This window comes from Ambystoma mexicanum, chromosome 8 (genome assembly GCF_040938575.1).
Source record: "Ambystoma mexicanum isolate Mex_15411 chromosome 8, UKY_AmexF1_1, whole genome shotgun sequence".
NCBI classification, from domain to species: domain Eukaryota; kingdom Metazoa; phylum Chordata; class Amphibia; order Caudata; family Ambystomatidae; genus Ambystoma; species Ambystoma mexicanum.
Window position 1 is genome coordinate 817,117,457 of NC_090929.1, and position 20,148 is coordinate 817,137,604.

General features: G+C 50.7%; 1 protein-coding gene across 3 annotated transcripts in view; it reads right to left on the reverse strand.

Moving 5' to 3' along the window:
• The window catches only part of SEC24C (SEC24 homolog C, COPII coat complex component), a 1,750,167-nt gene that overhangs the window by 853,290 nt on the left and 876,729 nt on the right, over positions 1-20,148 (reverse strand). For all 3 annotated transcript variants that reach the window (XM_069610689.1, XM_069610688.1, XM_069610687.1), the window contains one exon: positions 12,840-12,964. In XM_069610689.1, coding sequence (XP_069466790.1) covers positions 12,840-12,964 — 125 coding nt within the window. The remainder of the gene's footprint in view (positions 1-12,839; positions 12,965-20,148) is intronic.

Here is a 20,148-nt window from a genome sequence, read left to right on the forward strand (position 1 = left end):
AGAACCTCTCTGCAATCGGCCGGTATGTCGTATCCTCCAAACTCTAGCGCTGCAGGAGCCAGGCCTGCAAGTTCAGCGACTTCGGGTCGTGGTGGAGGATGGCGCCTCCTTCCCTGGAGAGTAGATCCGCGTCCGCCGGCAGCTTGATTGGCGGGGACGCCGACAAGTCCAGAAGGTCCGGGAACCATATCTGCCTCGGCCACGCAGGTGCGACGAGGATCATCCTGCACCGTGACCTCTTGAGCTGGTTGACGAGCCGGATTAGCAGAGGCAAGGGAGGGAACGCGTAGAGGAACAGGCCCTCCCAGGGGAACGAGAAAGCATCGCCCATGCTCCTCGTCTGGGGAAACCTGCTGGCGAACCTCCGGCACTTGGTGTTCGTCGCCGTCGCGAACAGGTCGATCTGGGGTGTGCCCCACCGTCGGAAGAGGCGATCCACCAGATCCTGCCGTAGTTCCCACTCGTGGCACGAGCGCAGCTCCCTGCTGAGTGAGTCGGCGATGGTGTTTTTTATCCCTGCCAGATGAAACGGCACCAGAAGAATCCCTTGGGCGACGGCCCAATGCCACAGGTCCTGCGCCTCCTTGGACAGCGCTGGGGACCTGGTTCCGCCCTGTTTCCTGATGTAAAACATGGTGGTGGTGTTGTCGGTGAAGATCCTCACCACCTTGCCCTTGAGGGACGGAAGGAAGGACCTGAGGGCCCAAAACACTGCACGGAGCTCCAGGACGTTGATATGCAGGGACTTCTCCGTCGGGAGCCAGAGTCCCCTTGCGTGCAGATTTTCGGTGTGCGCTCCCCACCCTTCTAGGGAGGCATCCGTGGTCACAGTCACCTGGTGGGCTGGGGTCTGGAAGTCCATGCCCGCCGTCAGATGCGCGCGGGTGCCCCACCACCGTATCGCTCGTCGGAAACTCTCGTCGAGCTTGATCCTTTCCTCGAAGCTGCCCGTCGTCTGGATCCAGCGCGCATCCAGGAACTCTTGCAACGGGCGCATCCGGAGCCTGCACATGGGAATGAGGTAGATGCAGGAAGACATCATCCCGAGGAGGGACTTGATGGACCTCACCTTGGCCGCGTCGGCCACCAACATCCGTTGCACCTTGCCCAAGATGGTCCTGGTCCTCTCCTCCGACGGGGAGGCCAGAAGGGACACTGTGTCGAGCCTCGCTCCCAGAAACAGTGCGACTTGCGCGGGCACCAGGTGGGATTTGGCGTAGTTCACGGAGAATCCCAGGTCCGTGAGGAGTTGGACGGTCCTTGCCGTGTGGACCACGGCGAGCTCCCTCGTCTTGGCGCGGATGAGCCAGTCGTCCAGGTAGGGGTAGACGTGAATCCCCTCGCGGCGCAGCTGCGCCGCCACCGGTGCGAGGCACTTGGTGAAAACCCTGGGTGCCGACCGCAGTCCGAAGGGAAGGGCTTTGAACTGGTAATGACGCCCTTGGACCACGAATCTGAGGAATTTTCGGTGCCCCTTTAGGATGGGAATGTGGAAGTAGGCATCCTCCAAATCCAACGACGATAGGAAGTCTCCTTCCTCCAGCTGACCCAGGACGTGCTGGAGGGTGACCATCCGGAACTTCTGCGCCTTGATGAACTTGTTCAGGCGTCGCAGGTCCAGGATGGGGCGCCATCCTCCCGTCTTCTTCTTCACGAGGAAGTAAAGCGAGTAGACTCCGGAGCCCCGAAGCCTCTTTGGGACGAGTTCGATGGCGCCCTTTCTGAGCATCGCCTTTACCTCCAGGAGAAGTTGAGGGACGTGAAGTTCTTTCCTGGCCACGGGGGGGACGCGCGGGCACCTTCTTTGAAACTCGAGCGCGTGGCCCCGGGCCAGGGCGTCCAGCACCCAACGGTCGGTGGAGATGGACTCCCACACGCTGACGAAGCCCGCCAGCCGGCCTCCCACCGGGGTGCTTCGGTGGGGGCCCGACCCCACGGCCGGTTCAATCCTGCTTGGACGCGGCCTTGCCGCCTTGGCCTCCTTGGCGACGACGGCGGGGTCCGCCAGACTTGCCTCGTCCTCTGTAGGCCTCTTGCGACGACGAGCGGGCCGCTTGACGGTAGGAAGCGAAACCGCCGCCGGAACCTTTGGAGGCGCCCTTGCCTCCGCCGCTCCGAAAGGGCGTCCGCCGTTGCTGCAGTACTCCAAGGGCCCGGGCCGTCTCAGTATCCGCCTTGATGGCCTGAAGGGAATCGTCCACTGTCTTCCCAAACAGGTTGTTCCCGTCGAAGGGCATGTCCAGGACCCTGGTCTGGACGTCCTGCCGAAAGTCCGTAGCCTTGAGCCATCCGCGACGTCGAAGGCAAACGCCGTTGCCCATCTGGCGGAACCCAGTGTCGGCGATGTCCGTCGCCACGGTGATGGCGTGGTCCGAGGCCACCTCACCTTCCTGCAGGATCTCAAGGGCCTCCGCCCTCTTGTCGTCCGGCAGAAAATCCAGCAGGGGAGCTATCTTGTACCAGAGTTCCCTGTCGTAGCGGGCCACGATAGCCAAGGCGTTGGCCGCTTTAATCGTCGTCGCCGCCGACGAGATGACTCTGCGTCCCATGGCATCCAATTTCTTTCCCTCGCCGTCCGGCGGGGAAGTCGACGTGGAGGCCGCACCCCCCCCCCGCTTTCTTCCTGGCTGCCGCGGAGACGACGGAGTCCGGGGTAGGCTGCGCCCGGAGGCATAGGGGGGCCGAGTCCGGGACCCGGTACTTTTTCTCGTACCGGTCTCTTTTCGCTGGCGTCGTGGAAGGGTTCTTGAGGAGGGAAAGGCCCTCATCCCAAATGTCGTCCAACAGAGGCACTGCGAGGACCGTCTTCCTCTTGGTCTCGCGCCGTTGGTAAAGGAAGCCTTCCTTTTTCTTCTCCTCAGGGCAGAGTTGGAAAAGCTCGGATGCCCTGGCGATCATTGAGTGGAACGATCCAATCTCGTCGGGCGGAGAAGCCCTGGTGGGAGGCGACGACGGAAAATCCTCGTCGTATGCCTCGTCGTCCGTACCCGTCGCCGCCGTGTCAGTCCCCGTATCATCCCCTCGGGTGGACGGGGAGGAGGGCTGGACGGGGCGCGACGGTTGAAAAGGAGGCGGTGGATGGATCCTTCTTTTCTTGGTAGGGGGAACACCAGAAGGTCCCGGTTCTGGATCCCCCGACGGGAGAGGTTCCTCCGTCGGTAACGGTAGTCTCGTCCTTATCTCGGAGCATAAGGACTGTATAGCCAACAAAATGGCCGCTGAGTTGTCTTGCGGCGCTGGCAGAGGGGAATCCGACGGGCGAGCAGGGGCCCCGTCGGTATCCTCGACGATGTCGTCGTCGTCACCTGCGTCGGGGCCCATTCCGACGGGCTGGTCTTGTTCCACGCCTAGGCCGTGGCTTAAGACCTCGATCAGTTCCTCTTCTGAGGTTGAGGCCGAATCTATGACGACGCCCTGCCCCCCCTTCTTCCCCACGGAGGGTTTCACGGGGGTCCTATCGATGGGCACGAAAGAAGACTCCCTCCGAGGAGGCAGGGAGATTCTGGGCCCCGAGGCCGCCACCACTGGTGCAGCCTCCACAGGCTGGGCCAGGGCCGCCGCGACCGTTTCGATAGAGGGCTTGGTCGAATGGATCAAGGCCTTCACCACCTTAGGTGCGCTCACCGCCTTATCCTTGAGGGAGGGGGCACTGCCACGCTCCTCCTCTGCCTTAGAGCTCGACCGGGGTCTCTCCAGGAGCTTCGCCGGGTGCTCGGCCTTCCTCTTACCCGACCCAGAGCGTTGGCTCGTGGTTGATGGTGCCGGGGAGGGTGCGCCCTGCCTGGCGCCCGTAGAGCCCGACCGTTCGGCGCTCCCGGTGCCAGCGGACTCGCGGTGCTTGGCCTTATGTTGGGCCCCCGTCGCCGGGGCGCCCTCAAAGGTCTTAGAAGACCGCTCAGATTTCTTCTTCTTCTCGCCAGACGGGCTCTTACCCTCCAGCCAGCTGGCGAGACGTTGATGGCGGTCCTTCATGGTCCGTTCCGACATGTTGCCGCAAAACGCACAGTCTGCGTCTTGTCCCCATGAAGGCAGTAAAGGCAGAAAGAGTGTTCGTCCTCCTTGAAGACGTTCTGCAGCTGGCATCCAGGGCAGGCCCTGAACAGCTTTCCGGGCGTCGAGCTTCCCTTCTCCTGGGCCATCTCCGAGACCGGGCCTGAGAAGCTTCTGGAGTCCTCCGAAGTGTAGCTCGACGAAATCTTCACCCTTGAGGGGCACAGATGAATCCGACACGGGTCCCCGTTGATCGGATGTAGGATCGGTGGAGCTTGAGGCTCTTTTGACCGAAAGAATCGAAGTTTTTGTGAAAAAGCGCGAAAAAATAGCACTAACGCTCGAGAGCAATAGCACGAGGATCCCAACACATGAACGTGCGGTAAAAATCTGAAGATGGCTGCCAGAGGCGGTGCTTAGGTAGAGGGCAGTCATTGGCTGTGGTCAGTATGACGCAGAGACCAGTGATTGGTTATTACTACGAAAGACAGATCAGAAACGAAACTGATACTGGTTTTTTCTTTACCGAGGATTCCCAGCCTGACGACGGGGAATATTCATGAGCATGTGAATCCATGCCAGACCCCATGCTGGAGAAGGAGGATGCTTTAGAGGGAGGTGAGGTACTATTTGTTAATGGGTTTTCAACGATTAATCAGGACACTGGTGAACGGCATACAGGTGTAGCTGTTGGGGTATGGGGGATACCAGATCAGACTGAGGAAACCATTGCATTCACATTACTCTGCTTAAGAGGCAGAACTATTAGCACTTATAAAGGCACTAGAAATGAGTTGGGGTAAGGCAGCCACTATTTATTCTGACTCTGTGTGTTAATGCGGTTACGCCACAGTACATTCTGGGTTATCAAGGTGGCAGAGAAGAGGGTTTAGGAGATCTGACAGGAACCCTGTCCAGCATTCAGTGCTGCTATCTAGACTAATCGAAGCGTTAATCCGGTTCACAGAGGTAGGCATTGTAAAATGTGCTGCACATACTAATCATACTAACTCCATTGCACTTGGAAATGATGCCGCAGACAAGCGATTGAAAGAAGCCGCACAATTGCCATTTACAGATTCCCAGAAAATGGAAGCCGTGTCCCAGCAGGTACAGATGCAAGCCCCATATACGGTAGTCCCATACTTCAAATCATAGAAATGCAAGATAAAGAACCTAACTAGGAAAATGAGCTTTGGGCAAAGAGATGATGTGTCAGAGGGGAAGGTAGTAATGCCTGTAGACATACTCCTTGTGGCTCTAGAGCAACTACATTACCCCTCACACACGACAACAAATTGCACCAGTGCTCCAGGGGGAATGGGTATTACCGAACCTCCAGGAACACGTTTTATCATACCACCAGTTTAATATTTAGGTGGCCGATATTGACCCAATTTTCACAGGGTGCACACATTTCCCTCCTAATGTAGGTGATCTGCCCACATCCTGGATTTCTTTTGCTGACAACACCGTTTTGTTTGACAAGACCCGTTTGGGTCTTCAGAGTACAATAGATGCGCTTTATTCATACGCATCTGAAAACATCTGCAAATCAACAGAAATAAAACCATGATTATGGCAATCAAATCAAAACAGAAGTATCAAATGGGTTACGTTTGGCATATGTGTGGAGAGCGATCGCAGAGCAATATTTGTACTTAGTCATGCCCTTTTACAGCACCCCCAGTACTCAGCAATATAATCACTACATTTCGCTAAAGGCCACTCACATATGGCAAGTAATTGATATCTATAAAAAAAGCGTAGTCCCTAGCATATCATATGGGATAGATATTTTGGCATACCACCAGGTCAAATGGTAATCATTGACAGAAGGAAAGTTATTGAGGTCTTTATTGGGAGTCCCTACACCGGTCCCTGCAGATGCATTGCCTCTACAGTAGGACACGGTCTCCCACTCACACAATGGAAAATGCCTTGCTGAAAAATGCTGAGACATTTATTGTTGGCCCAAACAGCACTATGTTGAAAAATGTGTGCCACATATCACACATCGATCCGATAACTTTGTTCACAAGGATTTGATCGTGACAGTGAGCAAACACTTAAAGGCTAAAGGATCGGCATTTTCTCTTGAAACTCAGCAAGAAATCTTTAGCCTGGGATAGAATGACCTCTGTTGATTATCTCACATTAAAGAAACGCTAAGTGTTGTACGCAACCCAGAGTTTTCCAGACAACGAACCGCATAGCTACCTCATTAAAATGTCCAGTAACAAACTTAAGAGATTAATTTTATATTTGCGACTGAATCCACTTCCTGTGTTAGTGGTCATGGGTGCTTGGAAACAAATTCCTTGTGAACAACGCTTGTTTCGTCTCTGTAAAAATGCCTTTGAAACCAGCTGTCACATACTTACTAGCAATCTATTAGAACATTATGCCAAGAGTTACATACATTTTTGTACCATTGAAAGAATTGGTCTAGACCAGTTTTGGTCAACTATATACTCTGCCGATTCACTGGTGATTTCGGCCATGCACATTTGGGAAATATTTTTACTTTAAATTGTTGCGCTCGAATCTGTGGATATTTGACGCAAGTTTACTTATTTGTAACATGTGTTTTATTGTACATATTCTGTTTTCTAGGATTGTGAAAGCTTTTGAAACTCATTGATTTCATGGTTTATTATAAATTTGTGGTTAATAATGAAGTTTTGTAATACGCAAAAGGCTAGATTATTAGCCACAAGCAATACATAAATCTCACTTTGTACTTAGAAAACTCTACTCCAACAACGAACACAATATATACAGTTCATTTAAATAACTAAGGCTTAAGTTGCTTACCTGTAACTATTGTTCTCGAGCATGGGTCTGGCATGGATTCACATGCCCATGAATATTCCCCGTCGTCAGGCTGGCAATCCTCAGTAAAAGAAAAAAAAACAGTTTCACTTTCACTTTAAAACTGTATTTCTCCTCTAAATCAATCACTGTCCTGTGGGTCATACTGCCCCCATCCAACAACAGTCCTCTCCCTAAGCCCGGCTCTGGCAGCCATCTTCAGATCTGGTAAGCACGTAAAGTGGTAGTATGACCAAGAAGAGCCGCAGAGGGGCCAGAGCGAGGGTTTGCATGTGAATCCATGCCAGACCCATGCTGGAAAACAATAGTTACACGGAAATAACTTAAGCCTTCTCCAGCATGGGGTCTGGCATGGATTTACATGCTCATGAATAACAAATACACAGCAGTACAGACTACACAACCATGGGAGGTGGCAAGGCTCAACAGAAGCAATTAACACTTACCCCTGGAACAAACTCAACTAAAGCAAACCGGTTGCGTAGAACTGCTTGGCCGACTCTGGACTCGGGACTCCTCCCTGGAATCCCTGTCGACACAGTAGAACTTTGTGAAGGTGCGCGTGGACCTCCACGTAGCTGCCCTGCAGATGTCTAGCAGGAGCACACCAGACAGGTACGGAGTCGTCGCAGCGATCACTCTGGTGGAGTGGGCACTCGGACGACACAGCAACAGTTGGCTCGCCAACCGATGGCAGTGCTGCCAGAGGGCCACCCTGAAATGGAAGCTTTGGACAAGGCCTTCCCATAGTTCACAGGACCAAAGATCACAAACAATTGACAAGTCTTCCGAAAACTCATCGTGCGAGTCACATAGAACTTCCAAAGCACAAGCAACTTCCAGCGAGTGCAAGGGCCTCTCCGCCAGCGACCTAGGTTTCGGGAAGAAAACAGGCAACACCAAAGGCTTGTAGAGGTGGAATTCCAACTGAACCTTCAGCATGAAAGAGGGGGCCTGCACAGTACCACCCTTTATTTGTTGAAAATTAGGTATGGTTGCTTGCATGATAGGGCATGGATCTCACCTACACGTCTGGCAGAGGTGATGGCAACAAGGAAAGCCATCTTCCACGAGAGAAACTTGAGTGGCATCTGATGCATAGGCTCGATGGGAGCCCCCTATGAGCCTCATCAGAAGCACATCGAGTTCCCACTCCGGGGCAGGAGCTTTCACTGGCGGGAAGGATCGGAAAAACCCTTTGAGAAACTCCATGACGAGTCTGTGGGACCACAGCGAGGATCGCCCCGGGGATCTGGTGAAGCGGGAAATAGCCGCCAGATGTACCTTGATGGATGTGGGAGCCAGCCCGGCCTTTGCCAAGGACAGCAAGTGATGCGAGGAGCTGTGACTCTCATAGGGGTAATCTTCTGTGACCGGGACACGTAGAAAAACATTTCCACTTATGGCCGTAGCACTTCAAAGTCGACGAGGCCCTGGTAAGGCCCTCCATACAGTCCGCTGGCAACGCAACCTCCAATCTGTAAAGCTGCAGAAGCCAAGCCTTCAGGTCCAGCGATCCTGGGTCGTGATGAAGGATTGCGCCTCCCTCTCTGGTGAGAAGATCCAGAACCACCGGCAACTTGACTGGAAGCGCCGCCGACAGGCCGAGAAGGTCCGGATACCAAATCTGCCTTGGCCACATCGGGGCGAAGAGTATCATCTAGTATTGGCATTGTCTGAGTGTTGATGACTGGTAGCAGGAGAGGGAACGGAGAGAACGCAGACAGAAACAGTCCTTCCCAGGTTAAGGAGAACGTGTCCCACAAGCGGCTCGGCTGGTGGAACCTGCTGGAAAACTTCTAGCATTTGGACTTCGCCGTTGTTGCAAACAGATCGATCTGGGGACTGCTCCATTTGATGAAAAGGTGGTCCGATGAAGCTCCTACTCGTGGCAGGAGCGCAGTTCCCTTCTGAGGGAGTCTGCGATGGTGTGCTCGACTCCCGCCAGGTGAAGAGGGATGAGGAACATTCCCTGATCGACGGCCCTGTGCCAAAAGTCCTGGGCCTCCTTGGAGAGTGCCGGGGATCGAGTGCCCCCCTGCTTCCGGATGTGGAACATGGTGGTGGTGTCCGTGAAGATCCTCACCACCTTGCCTTTCATAGATGGTAGGAACTACTTGAGGGTCCAGAATACTGCTCCTAGCTCCAGGATGTTGATGTGCAAGATCCTTCTCCTCCGGTAGCCACAGGTCTCTGGCGTGTAGACGTCCGGTGTATGCACCCTACCTTCTGGGGAGGCATCCGTGGTGACCATCTCCTGAAATCCTGTACCTTGGGCGATGTGGGAGCGGACCCCCCCCCCCCACCACTCTATCGCCCGTCTGAACTCCTTAATGAGGGATCTTGTCCATGAAACCTCCGGAAACCTGAATCCAATGGGGCTCCAGGAATTCTTGTAGGGGATGCATCTGAAACCTGCAGGGATGGACTTGCTAGATGCGGGATGACATCATGCCCAGTAACGACTTGATGGCCGTCTTCACCGACGACAGTCGTTGCACCTTTCTTTGAATGGCTGCTAGTCTCTCCTCCGAGGACAATGGCAGGCAAGGCAATGCTTTAGTCTGATGCTGAGGAACAGCACTTTCTGCGATGGTGTTAAGCAGGACTTCGGATAGTTGATGGAGAATCGCAGATCTGTCAATAGTCGGACAGTCGCTTTCGTGTGTTCGTCGCCCAGTTCCTGCGACTGGGCTCGTACCAGCCAGTCGTGCAGGTACAGATGGAAGTGCATGCCCTGTAGATGTAGATGGGCCACCACTGGTGCCAGGCATTTTGTGAACACCCTTGTGGCCGACTTCAAGCCAAATGGTAGTGCTGTCCCTGCACCATGACGCACAGACATTTCCAATGTTTCTTGTGAACGGGGACGTGGAAATAGGCATCCTCCAGGTCCGATGTCAAGAAAATCCCCTTTCTCCAGTTGCAACGTGACCATACCTGAATTTTTGGGACTTTAAATATTTGTTCAGACGTTGTAGGTCCAGGATGGATCTCCAGACCCCTGTCTTCTTTCTGACTAGAAAGTATCTGGAATAGACTCCGGAGCCCCAGAGCCATTGAGGAACTAGCTCTATCGCCCCTTTTTGCAGCATGGCTCGTACCTCTTCCAAAAGCTGAGGGATATGCTTCTCCTGACGGGGAACCAGCGAAATACAAGGACACCTGCGTTGGAACTCCAAGGTGTGCCCCAGGGCAAGAACTTCCAGCACCCATCTGTCGGTGGTGATTTGGCACCAGTGGCCTGCCCTGCAGGCGACGCTGTCCTCCGCTACCGTAGGCCTGGGAGCAGCCTCTGTAGGTTTCTTGCGTTAAGGCTCGGGAAGGTTGACTTGTAAGATGTGGAGAAACCTTTGGATGACCTGCTTCATTTTACCCTGGAGGAGTGAAAAGACGTGCAGTGCTGCTGGAGGGTGCTGAGGGAACGGGACGTCTCCGTATCCGTCTTGGTGGTCTGCAGGGACTCGTCGACGGCCTTCCCAAACAGATTCTCCCCGAAGTACCTTCGCCTGGATCTCCTGATGGACGTTAGTGGCCTTCATCCATCCCTGTTGACGAAGGCAGACACTGTTCCCCATTTGGTGGAACCCTGTGTTGGCGACGTCCACTGCCACCGTGATGGCATGGTCTGATGCCACGTCTCCTTCCTGGAAGAGAGCAAGAACTTCCATCTTCTTATCGTCGGGGAGTAACTCCAGAATTGGTCCTAGCTTGTACCACAATTCCCAGTCATACCTGGCGAGGATCTCCAGGGCGTTTGCCACCTTGATTGTGGATGCCGCCATGTACAATCACTTTCTTCCCTATGGCGTCCATCCTTTTCCCCTCGCTGTCCGGAGGGACTGACGATGGAGTCAGGTTAGCCGACAGTTTTCTCGCAGCAGCCAACACCAATGAGTACGTTGATGACTGCGCTATCAGGCAATAGGGTGCGGAGTCTGGCACCCTATACTTCTTCTCCAGCCTGTCCCGTTTGGCTGGAGCCATGCAAGGGTTCTTCATGAGGGCCAGGCCCCTCTTCCCAAATATCATCCAGAAAGGGTACCGCCATGATAGTCTTCCTTTTGGCCTCTCCCCTTTGATACAAGAAACCCTGCTTCTTGGTTTCCTTGGGTACCAGCTGGAAGAGCTTAGATGCCCTGGCAATCGTGGAGTGAAACGATCCCACCTCGTCCAGTGGGGAAACCCTATGAGGAGCATTCAAATGTGGAGATTCATTGCCTGTGGGGACAAAGTCTTTGTCCTCATCCATAGTCGTGGCCGTATCCGTGCTCTTATCAGGGTTTGCTGGGGGAGTTGAGGCCAGACATGGTAGAGGAGGTGGATATGGGGGCGTCAAATGACGCTTCCTCTTTCATCTGCAGTTTATCGGGGACCTGGGCTGTGCAGGTACCAGTGCCGGGGGCATCCTCATCTGTATCTCTGACACCAAGTTGTGGAGAGTCGATAGAATGTCCAAGGAAATGTCTCTCGGCTGAGAAGGCAGGGAAGGAAAACTAGGTCCTGCGCCATCATCCTCATGTACCATATGCATCGACACTTGATCCTCAGTCTGTGGATGAAACCTCCATAGTTGGAGCAGCAACCTGGGAAGACTGTTCCGGGCCTTCTTGCCCCTCACCACGACCCCCCCACCCCACCTCCTGTTTTTCCCCCTGAGGGGACTGAACCAGGGCCTGGCACGGTGTTTTAACCCCTTCTGGGGTGCCTGCATGGATACCCTTTGGGGGATGAAGGCTGTGTGTGCTGTAGGCCTCTGAAATACATGACGCAATCCAGCGGGAAATTGAAGCATTGGAGGCTGGTTTCCCCTTCGGGTCGCCAAACATGACAGAGTTGTGAGGAGCTTCTGAATTCACTAGTGCCATCAAGGTAGAACTTTACAGCTCTCCTAACATCTAAATTGTGCAGAACTCTCTATGCATCAGAGCCTGGGTTCAGGAAGAAGACCGGCAAAGAGGTTGACTGGTTTAAATGAAAATCAGTAACCACCTTCAGCAGAAAAGGATGAGTGAGAAGCACAACGTTATCCTTGTGGAATGTGAGGAACGGATGTTCCACAGAAAGAGCTTGGAGCTCACTTACTCGCCTTGCCGATGTAACCGCAATCAGAAAGGCAACCTTCCAAGAAAGGTATTTAACATCGGTAGTGGCCATTGGTTAAAAAGGTTGATGGCATAAAGCGGGGAGGACCACATTCAAGTCCTATTTTTGATGAGGAGTCTGAACTGCCGGGAAAAAGAAGTAAAATTCCTGCAAAGTGTCTCTTGATAGCATGGTTAGTCAATGATAAAGAGCAGCTGTCTGTAGAGAGGTAAGCCCCAATGGAAGACAAGTAGGTCCTGCAAGTCAGAACATGTATATCAGAGGCCGCCAGGTCCGAAATAAAAGACAAAACAGTGTTGATAGATGCCTGTCTGGGATCAAGGCTCTTGGCCCTCCACAAGCCCAAAAACCACAAAACAGCTAGAAATAGACCAAAACAGCTGCAGGCTTCACAGCAAGGGCAACATGTTGTGGCTTTTCATCATCCTCCTCGTGGTTGGGGAGCGGGTCCTCAGAACCCAGACAGCGCAGCATGACGCCCAAAGCAGACCAGGGCAGGCCAAAACAGCAGCGCCCTCTACCGCAGCAGGCCTCCCCATACCATATGTCTACAATTTCAATAAAGCACTTTAAATCTACTCCCTTTATCGGTGGACCATTGAGGCCATGTGCTACAACAAAACTACACACAACACATTTTGAAATGTAATTATTCGTAAGAGACAAGGTCATAGCCCTATTCCGAATAAATGTTCAAACAAATCCAGCCAAATATTCTAACATTCATTGCAGTTGTAAATACAATGAACAGAAGAATATAGATCCATTTAATGAAGGAAGCATTTTAAAACATGTATAAATCACATTACCATTATTTAAATGTAATCCACACCGGAAAACAACACTAGAGCAGTGCAGTGAGGCAAAGACACCGAGCAAATGCGTAAATAAGAAAAGCAGGGTATTACATTGGTAGATAATCCAGAAGCGTCTTCAGCTCCTCGCAGATCAAAGAGACTAAACCACTCTTCACAGCATTGTAGGACACATCAATCATGAAGACAAAGGCAGGAGGATTTGGAATTTTGTTATTCTGGGGGACACAAAAAAAAGTTTAAGCCAATGTATTTCAGAAACAAGGTGCAATGTGAAAGGAGATGCATGTGTGAAATACCAATTCAGTTTCTGTGCAAGTGCTTTTCTTTATTTGAATTTTATTTATATGATAAAAAAAATAACCTTTCAAATAAGAAACAGAAAAAAAGAGGGAAAAAAGACATTTTCCAGACTTTGAAGATTAAAATACACGGTTACATTGAAGACAATTAGCACAAAACCTACATTTAAAACAGTGATGCACGGACAAGAAAGAGGGAGATTAATACATAGAAAAATCTAAATTAATTTTGGTTCACTGATTCAAGGTTCACTGCATAAAAACAAGGTAGCCAACACAACAAAGCAAGCAGTAAATCCAGCTAGACAATATTTCCAAATTAATTCATTTTCCCCGAGTCAGCAGAGCAATAAACCTTTTAAAGAAATTCCACTTCAATCCATGACCCGCAGGACAATAGATCAGCATATGCTTAAGAGTTTCATCATTATCTTTATCCCGACAAAACCTACAAAATGCGAACTCTTCCTGCATCAATCCAAATCAAACCAAAACATCTTTAGTGAGCACTAGGTTCTATAGGAACCTGAGCCTAATACTCTTGTCAGAATAGATAGCCAAAAAGGGGGCTAGAGTTCCAAGCCTCTTGTGCTCCTTTTGAAAATGAGACAGTGAAGCATACAGATGGAAGCCATCAACAGTGTGTACCCAGTCAAGCGTATATAGAGCATATTTTATTCTTTTTGGTTGGATTCCCTATCATCTAACTCATAGTACAACCACAAGAGGACTGGAGCAGACTGGACTCTCCTCGGACTCGGCGTGTGAGTCTGAGGAGAGTCCATTCTGCTCCAGTCCCCGTGTGAGTTTCTTGCTGAGAGCAGCTGCAGCTACGTGCAACAGTGCAATTTGCTATTTACACACTGTATCTTTAAACAGCAAGGCTCTCATTTATTAACTGACTATCTGCACGTAGCGCGTGAGTCCGAGGAGAGTCCAGTCTGCTCCAGTCCGCTCTAGTACGCGAGGTAAGAGCTTGACTGGAAATTTTGGGGCAATCGGCACGCTGACTACTATTGCAGCACCGGCGCCGGTTAGAAACTGACCAACTTCAAGACTCCCAAGTAGAGGTGAGCAATTTAAAAGACATGTTACATGTAGAAATTGATCCAGAGTTTTCGCCAGTGCTTTCGCTTTCAGCTGTATCAGCAGCCCGACTTGCAGACATAAACCTTGCCTTAGATCCTACAACTTTTTCTTCCCCCAGTTCAACGTCACCCTTAGTCACACATCTTGAAAAACCTTAATGCGCACTCGATGTGGTAAAAAAAACTGTGCATGTGCAGTTGGTGGCAGTGGACCCAGACTGTTTCAAACACCTTTCGACATTACTGATACTGAGTTACTAAAACTCTGTATCCCAAATCTGTTTCATGTGCACAGTAAAAATGGAAATAACCTGTTAGACAAAAAGATGCTTACCGCTCAAGAAACTTATCTTACGAACAGCAATTCAGGGGGTTTTCTTTTCTCTCCAAAAATGCAAACCGTGGATCTTGAAATGATGCCGGCTCCTCAACAGACTTGGGTGGAAACGCCATCACAATATGACAATGCATTACTTACCGTAAAAGCATTTCTGATGGTTGTATCTGCTTAGATTCACATGCCGTGCATAGTCCGACATCCAGTGGTCACTGCAGAGTATTGCATTTTGTTTTTCGTAGTCGGGGACGTCGACAAGGCGTGTCTGTAACACTATCCCTATAGTGACGTGCAGTGTACCCACAATCCCTCACGCGTCGAGGTCCCTCCATTTGTATTTTTCTGCCCTGGGGGAGCCTATTAGACGTGAGTACAGAAAAGAGAGATATAGAAGAAAGTCTATGTTCCTTCCATCCGAGCGGGAAGGAAGGGTGGGCGCATGTGAATCTAAGCAGATACAACCACCAGAAATGCTTTTACGGTAAGTAATGCATTGTATTCTGATGTTTGTTAATCTGCTTAGAATCACATGCTGTGCATAGACTAGCGAGCAGTACCCGGAGTTGGAAGTGGGTTGTGAGAAGGAACAGTAGAGAAAATATGTCTTAATACTGCTTGTCCCACCTGGAAATCAGATCTAGAGTGGGCATCTAGACAGTAGTGTTTTGTAAAGGTGTGAACAGAACTCCAGGTTGCTGCTTTGCAAATGGATTCCAGAGGGACATTTGCAATGAAAGCTATGGAAGCCCCGGTGCCTCGAGTGGAGTGTGCTCCTGGCTTGAAGGGTAGTTCTCTCTTAGCAAGAGTGTAACAGAGTGATGCACTGTACAATCCATCTAGAAATAGTGGATTTTGAAACTGCATCATCTCCTCTTCCTGCTGCCACCGAGACAAAGAACTGATTAGTCTTTCTCAATGGTCTAGTTCTTTCCATATAAAACATAACGGCTCTGAGAACATCCAGTGTATGCAGGCTTTTTTCCCCTAAGCTTGAAGGGTTTTGGAAGAACTTTGGCAGTTCTATATACTGGTTAACGGGGAATTTAGAGCTACATTTTGGTGCAAACCTAGGATGTGTGCGCAGAACCACCTTATCCTTGTGAACTGTTACAAAGGGGTCTAGTACAGACAGCTTTTGTAGTTCACTTACTCTCCTAATGGAGGTGATGGCTATTAGAAAATCAGTCTTAAGAGTGAGGTCTTTAAGAGTTGCTTTGTGCATAGGTTCAAAGGGTGACCCCATGAGCCTAGTCAGTACCACATTTAGGTCCCATCCGGGAGCTGGGTTAGCTATGGGAGGGTGGATCCTCTTCACCCCTTCCATGAAGGCTTTAATAACTGGGACTTTCCACCATGACACTTTAAATTGAGAAGGGGTGTATGCGGAAAGTGCAGCTAAATGGACTTTAATAGAGTTAAACACTAAGCCTGAGTCTAGTAGGTGAGTCAGGTATAAAACAATTTGTGTGGGAGAACAGTCAACTGGATTGATGCTCCTTCCTCTACACCAGATGACAAATCTCTTCCATTTGCTAGAATAACAGTGATGAGTGTTAGGCTTTCTAGCCTCCCTGAGAATGTACATGCATCTCTGCGGGAGCTGTAAGTGTTCAAATTCTATGATCTCAGGAGTCAAGCTGCTAAGTTCATGGTCTGAGGGCATGGATGCAGAGTCCTGCCCTTGTCCTGTGACAGCATGTTGTACGGGCAGGGAAGTTTCACTGGAGGAGATAGGGACATCTCCATCAAGTGAGCGAACCATGGCTGTCGGGCCCACATAGGGGTGTTAGGGAGAATTCTCTCTTTAGGCTGAATTTCCTAACCTAGTGAGTCCCCCAGCAGCTTTGCTGGATTTCTGGAGTCTGTTTTTTTCTCTTGCCAAGAGTGAGACTCTTTTTCTCCCACTCTTGGACATGATTTATGGTGTTCCTTTGACTGTTAATGTGTTTTATGGGCTATGGGGTCCTTTACTCTATAGGGTCTCATGTGTTTTTACTATGTGTGTTACACAGCACCCTCCGTGCAGTAACACAGGGGTGTCATTGTGACACCCCACCATAGACTCCATACCCTGGGACTGACTACTGTCTCCCAGGGCATGTAAAGTCACCATTGGCTTTACTAGTCCCAAATTATGAACAGAAACCAGTACAAACCATCATATTGTGGACGTACTGGTCGGGGCAATTCAATTGCCCCGGGATCTGTTAGTCGAGGGGGCACGTCTCCGTCCCCTCTGATCGAGTTTTGGCTGGTGGCAGTGGATACTACTTTTTATATTCGACCGCGAATATATCCCTAAGGGATTTTCCCATTGTTCGAGGCTACCAACTTTATTTAATTCTCATAGCCTCGAACATACCGCCGGTTTATTTATTTAATATTAATTCGCCGGTTGGTATTTTTTGCCAGGACTCGATTCTAAAATGGCGTTTGTGTTCTCTTCTGTGACTCCAACCCAAGTCGAGCCCTTTGTTCCACTTTTTGGCGGGCTTCTCCACAGAAGCCTCCAAAAGTGGTGCCACTCTGTCTGGGTACCACAGGGGGTGTGGGAGGGGGTTTAGGCACCCTGGACTGAGTTACCTTGGTAACTCAAGTCACACTCTTGTGTGATTGGCCCAAGTGGTGAGCCGGCCGGCTCACCACTTAGCATGTTTGATTGACAGCTAGGCTGAGTGAATGGGGGTGTGCTGCATAAAAGCAGGGCTTTGGGGACTGGAACTTCAGAAGTCGCCACAGGACCTGAGAATCCGACGAGGGAGAAGCTGAGCCGACCTACCACGACGACACCACCGGTGGAGCCCTGCGGAACCGACTCACCACTTCCCGACGACAGAGAAGATCTCCCGACTGGAGAGGCTTCTTCCCCTGACTGGTGGGCACAACCAGTTTACCTTCTTCTCTTCGCATCCCAGGCCGTCTTGTGGTCGAATTGCCCGTGCCAAGCACCCCGGCAACCGGATAGCCACTTACCACTGGACCGCGAATAAAAGGACCGCTCCTTTTACCTGAGAACTCCGCGGCTGGTTTCTTCCCTGGCAGTGCAACAGACTCCTGTCTTCCTCCCCGACGAGATCCACTCTTCCCCTGGATGAAGCATCGACTTGCATCCGCTGCCAGGAACAACTGCCCCCGCTGGAGTATTCTCACCACTTTAAGGTACCGTGTCCGCCAGGCCTCCCTTTCTAAAGATTGCTACAAGGTAATAATAATCTCTTAACCTTCTGGACTGGGCTGGCCGCCTGGACCTTCTAACTGGTCCCTTTCTTTGTTCCAACTCTTTTTGAACCTTTTCAAGACTTTTGTGCACTGCAACCGTGTGACCTTGGACACATTTCGTTCTGACCCTTTTAAAGTGGATCCGGCCTACTGAACTCTAACTTCACGGTTTTACTTTGCCTTCCTCTGTTGTTGTGTTCTTGCAAAAGTGTTGAGATCTGTTTCAATTTATACTCTGCTTTTCTCTCCCTTTTAAAACAAATTATTAGAGTGCCATCTGCGTTAAGCGCTCACCGCTGTCTGAAAATAAGTGGGGCTTTACTGAAGAATTGTCTAATAGTCTTTTAAGGGAGTGTATATCTTTTAGTGACCGTGTTTTTGAATTGCTTACTATTAGTGCCTGTGTGTTTTTCTAGAAGTGGTTTTAAATAAATAATTATCTCTCTTTTACACCAAGCTCTGGTCAGCGTTTACTTGTTCTACTATGTTCTTCTGACCTATTGTGAATACTCTGTATACTGCCTAACTCTTCTTGAGGGAAGTCTGAGTGCTCAGCCATAGCTACCAAGTGAATCTGTGTGGTACAGACTGCTACCAAGTGGGTTTACTGCCAAACACCTGTAGTCTTAAATCTTTTGCAGTGGTCCCAGAGGGAACTGCACAGTTTCTGCCTAACAAGGCGTCACCAGTATCATGGAAACTTGTTCCTGGTGCATCTTGTGTAGTATTTTGTTGAGAAGAGGAGTCGGGGGGGGGGGGGGGGGAAGGGGGTTCAGGGGGGAGGGGTGAGGGAAGTGTAAAAAAATTTTCCTGACCATGGTATCAATAGACCGTTCCCCTTGGACTGGTTCTGGGGGTACCTGGAGGCGTAATCTTGGCATTGGGAGTTCTCCAGAGTTGCGAACAGATCTATTTCTAGGAATCCCCATTGTGTGAAGACGTCGAAGACGATGTCTTCGTGTAACCGCCATTCGTACTCCAATGGCAGAGAGAAGTCTCTGCTGAGTTGGTCTGCTAGCAGATTGAGTTCCCCTGGTACATGTTTTGACATTAGGAACATGTGTTTGAGAGCCCACTTCCAGATGTTCTGGGACAGCTTGGACAGTCCTGGAGAGTGAGTGCCCCCTTGCTTGTTGAGGTAGTACAAGGCTGTGGTGCTGTCCGTTAGGACCAACACTGTCTTCCCTTGCAGGTGTGCCTGGAAGGCCTTTAGTGCCTTGAACACAGCTAGTAGCTCTAGTAAGTTTATGTGCTTGGATGCTATGCTCGGAGTCTAGACTCCGTGAGCAGTCTGATGGGATAGGTGAGCCCCCCATCCTGTGAGGGATGCATCTGTGGTTAGAGTGGCTTCCACTGCGGGGGTGGCGAAAGGTTTCCCTATTACCAGGTTTTCCTTCGACCACCACCGCAGCGAGAGAACCAAGGCTTGCGAGACCACCACCAGATCGTCCCATTGTCAGCTGGCCTGACACCACTGGCTGTTGAGCCACTCGTGCATTGGGAGCAGGTGCGCGTGAGCTACCAAATAAATACAGGACGCCATCATTCTCAGTAAGCGCATTGCTTTGCATACCGTCACCTCTTGACCGGCCACATATTGAGGGATCTGAAACAGCATGTTTTGGACCCTCTCGTTGGAGGGGAAGACAAGGCCGTCCTTTGTTCGAATTAGAGCCCCTAGGAATTGTTTAATCTGACTGGGGTCTAAGCTGGACTTCTTCTCGTTGATGGAGAAGCCCAGTTGAAACAAAAGGTCTACAGTCTTTTGGGTATTTGCAAAGCATGTTTGGTAAGAATCCCCTGTTATGAGCCAATCGTCGAGGTAAGGGTATACTGGGATGGACAACCTGCGCAGGTGGGCCGCTGCCACTGCCAGTACTTTCGTGAATACTCTTGGCGCTGATGCTATGCCAAAGGGTAGCACTCTGAACTGGTAGTGTTTGCCCTCTATCATGAACCTGAGGTATTTCCTGTGTGCTGGCAACATTAAAATATGAAAGTATGCATCTTTCATGTCCAGTGTTGTCATGTAATCTCCCTGAGAAAGCAGGGGGATTACCTCCTGTAGAGTCACCATACAAAACTTTTGAGGTTTGACAAATTTGTTCGCTGGGCGCAAATCTAGTACAGGGCACATGGTTAAGTCCTTATTAGGTACGAGGAAGTATACTGAATAAATACCTTCCGTTAACTGGGATAAAGGCACGACCTCTATGGCTCCTTTTTCTAGTAGTTGGTCCACTTCTTGAAGAAGGATGGCGAGGTGTTCCGGTGACATGCATCGTCCCCTCGGGGGTCTGTACGTAGGGGATCTGTTGAACTCTATACAATAGCCGTGGGCTATGGTTGATAGTACCCAGCGGTCTGATGTTATACCCTCCCATGCTGGAAAAAAGGATGTTAACCGGCCCCCGACCGGCGTAGCATGGGAGAGGACCCGAATCTTTGAGTCATTT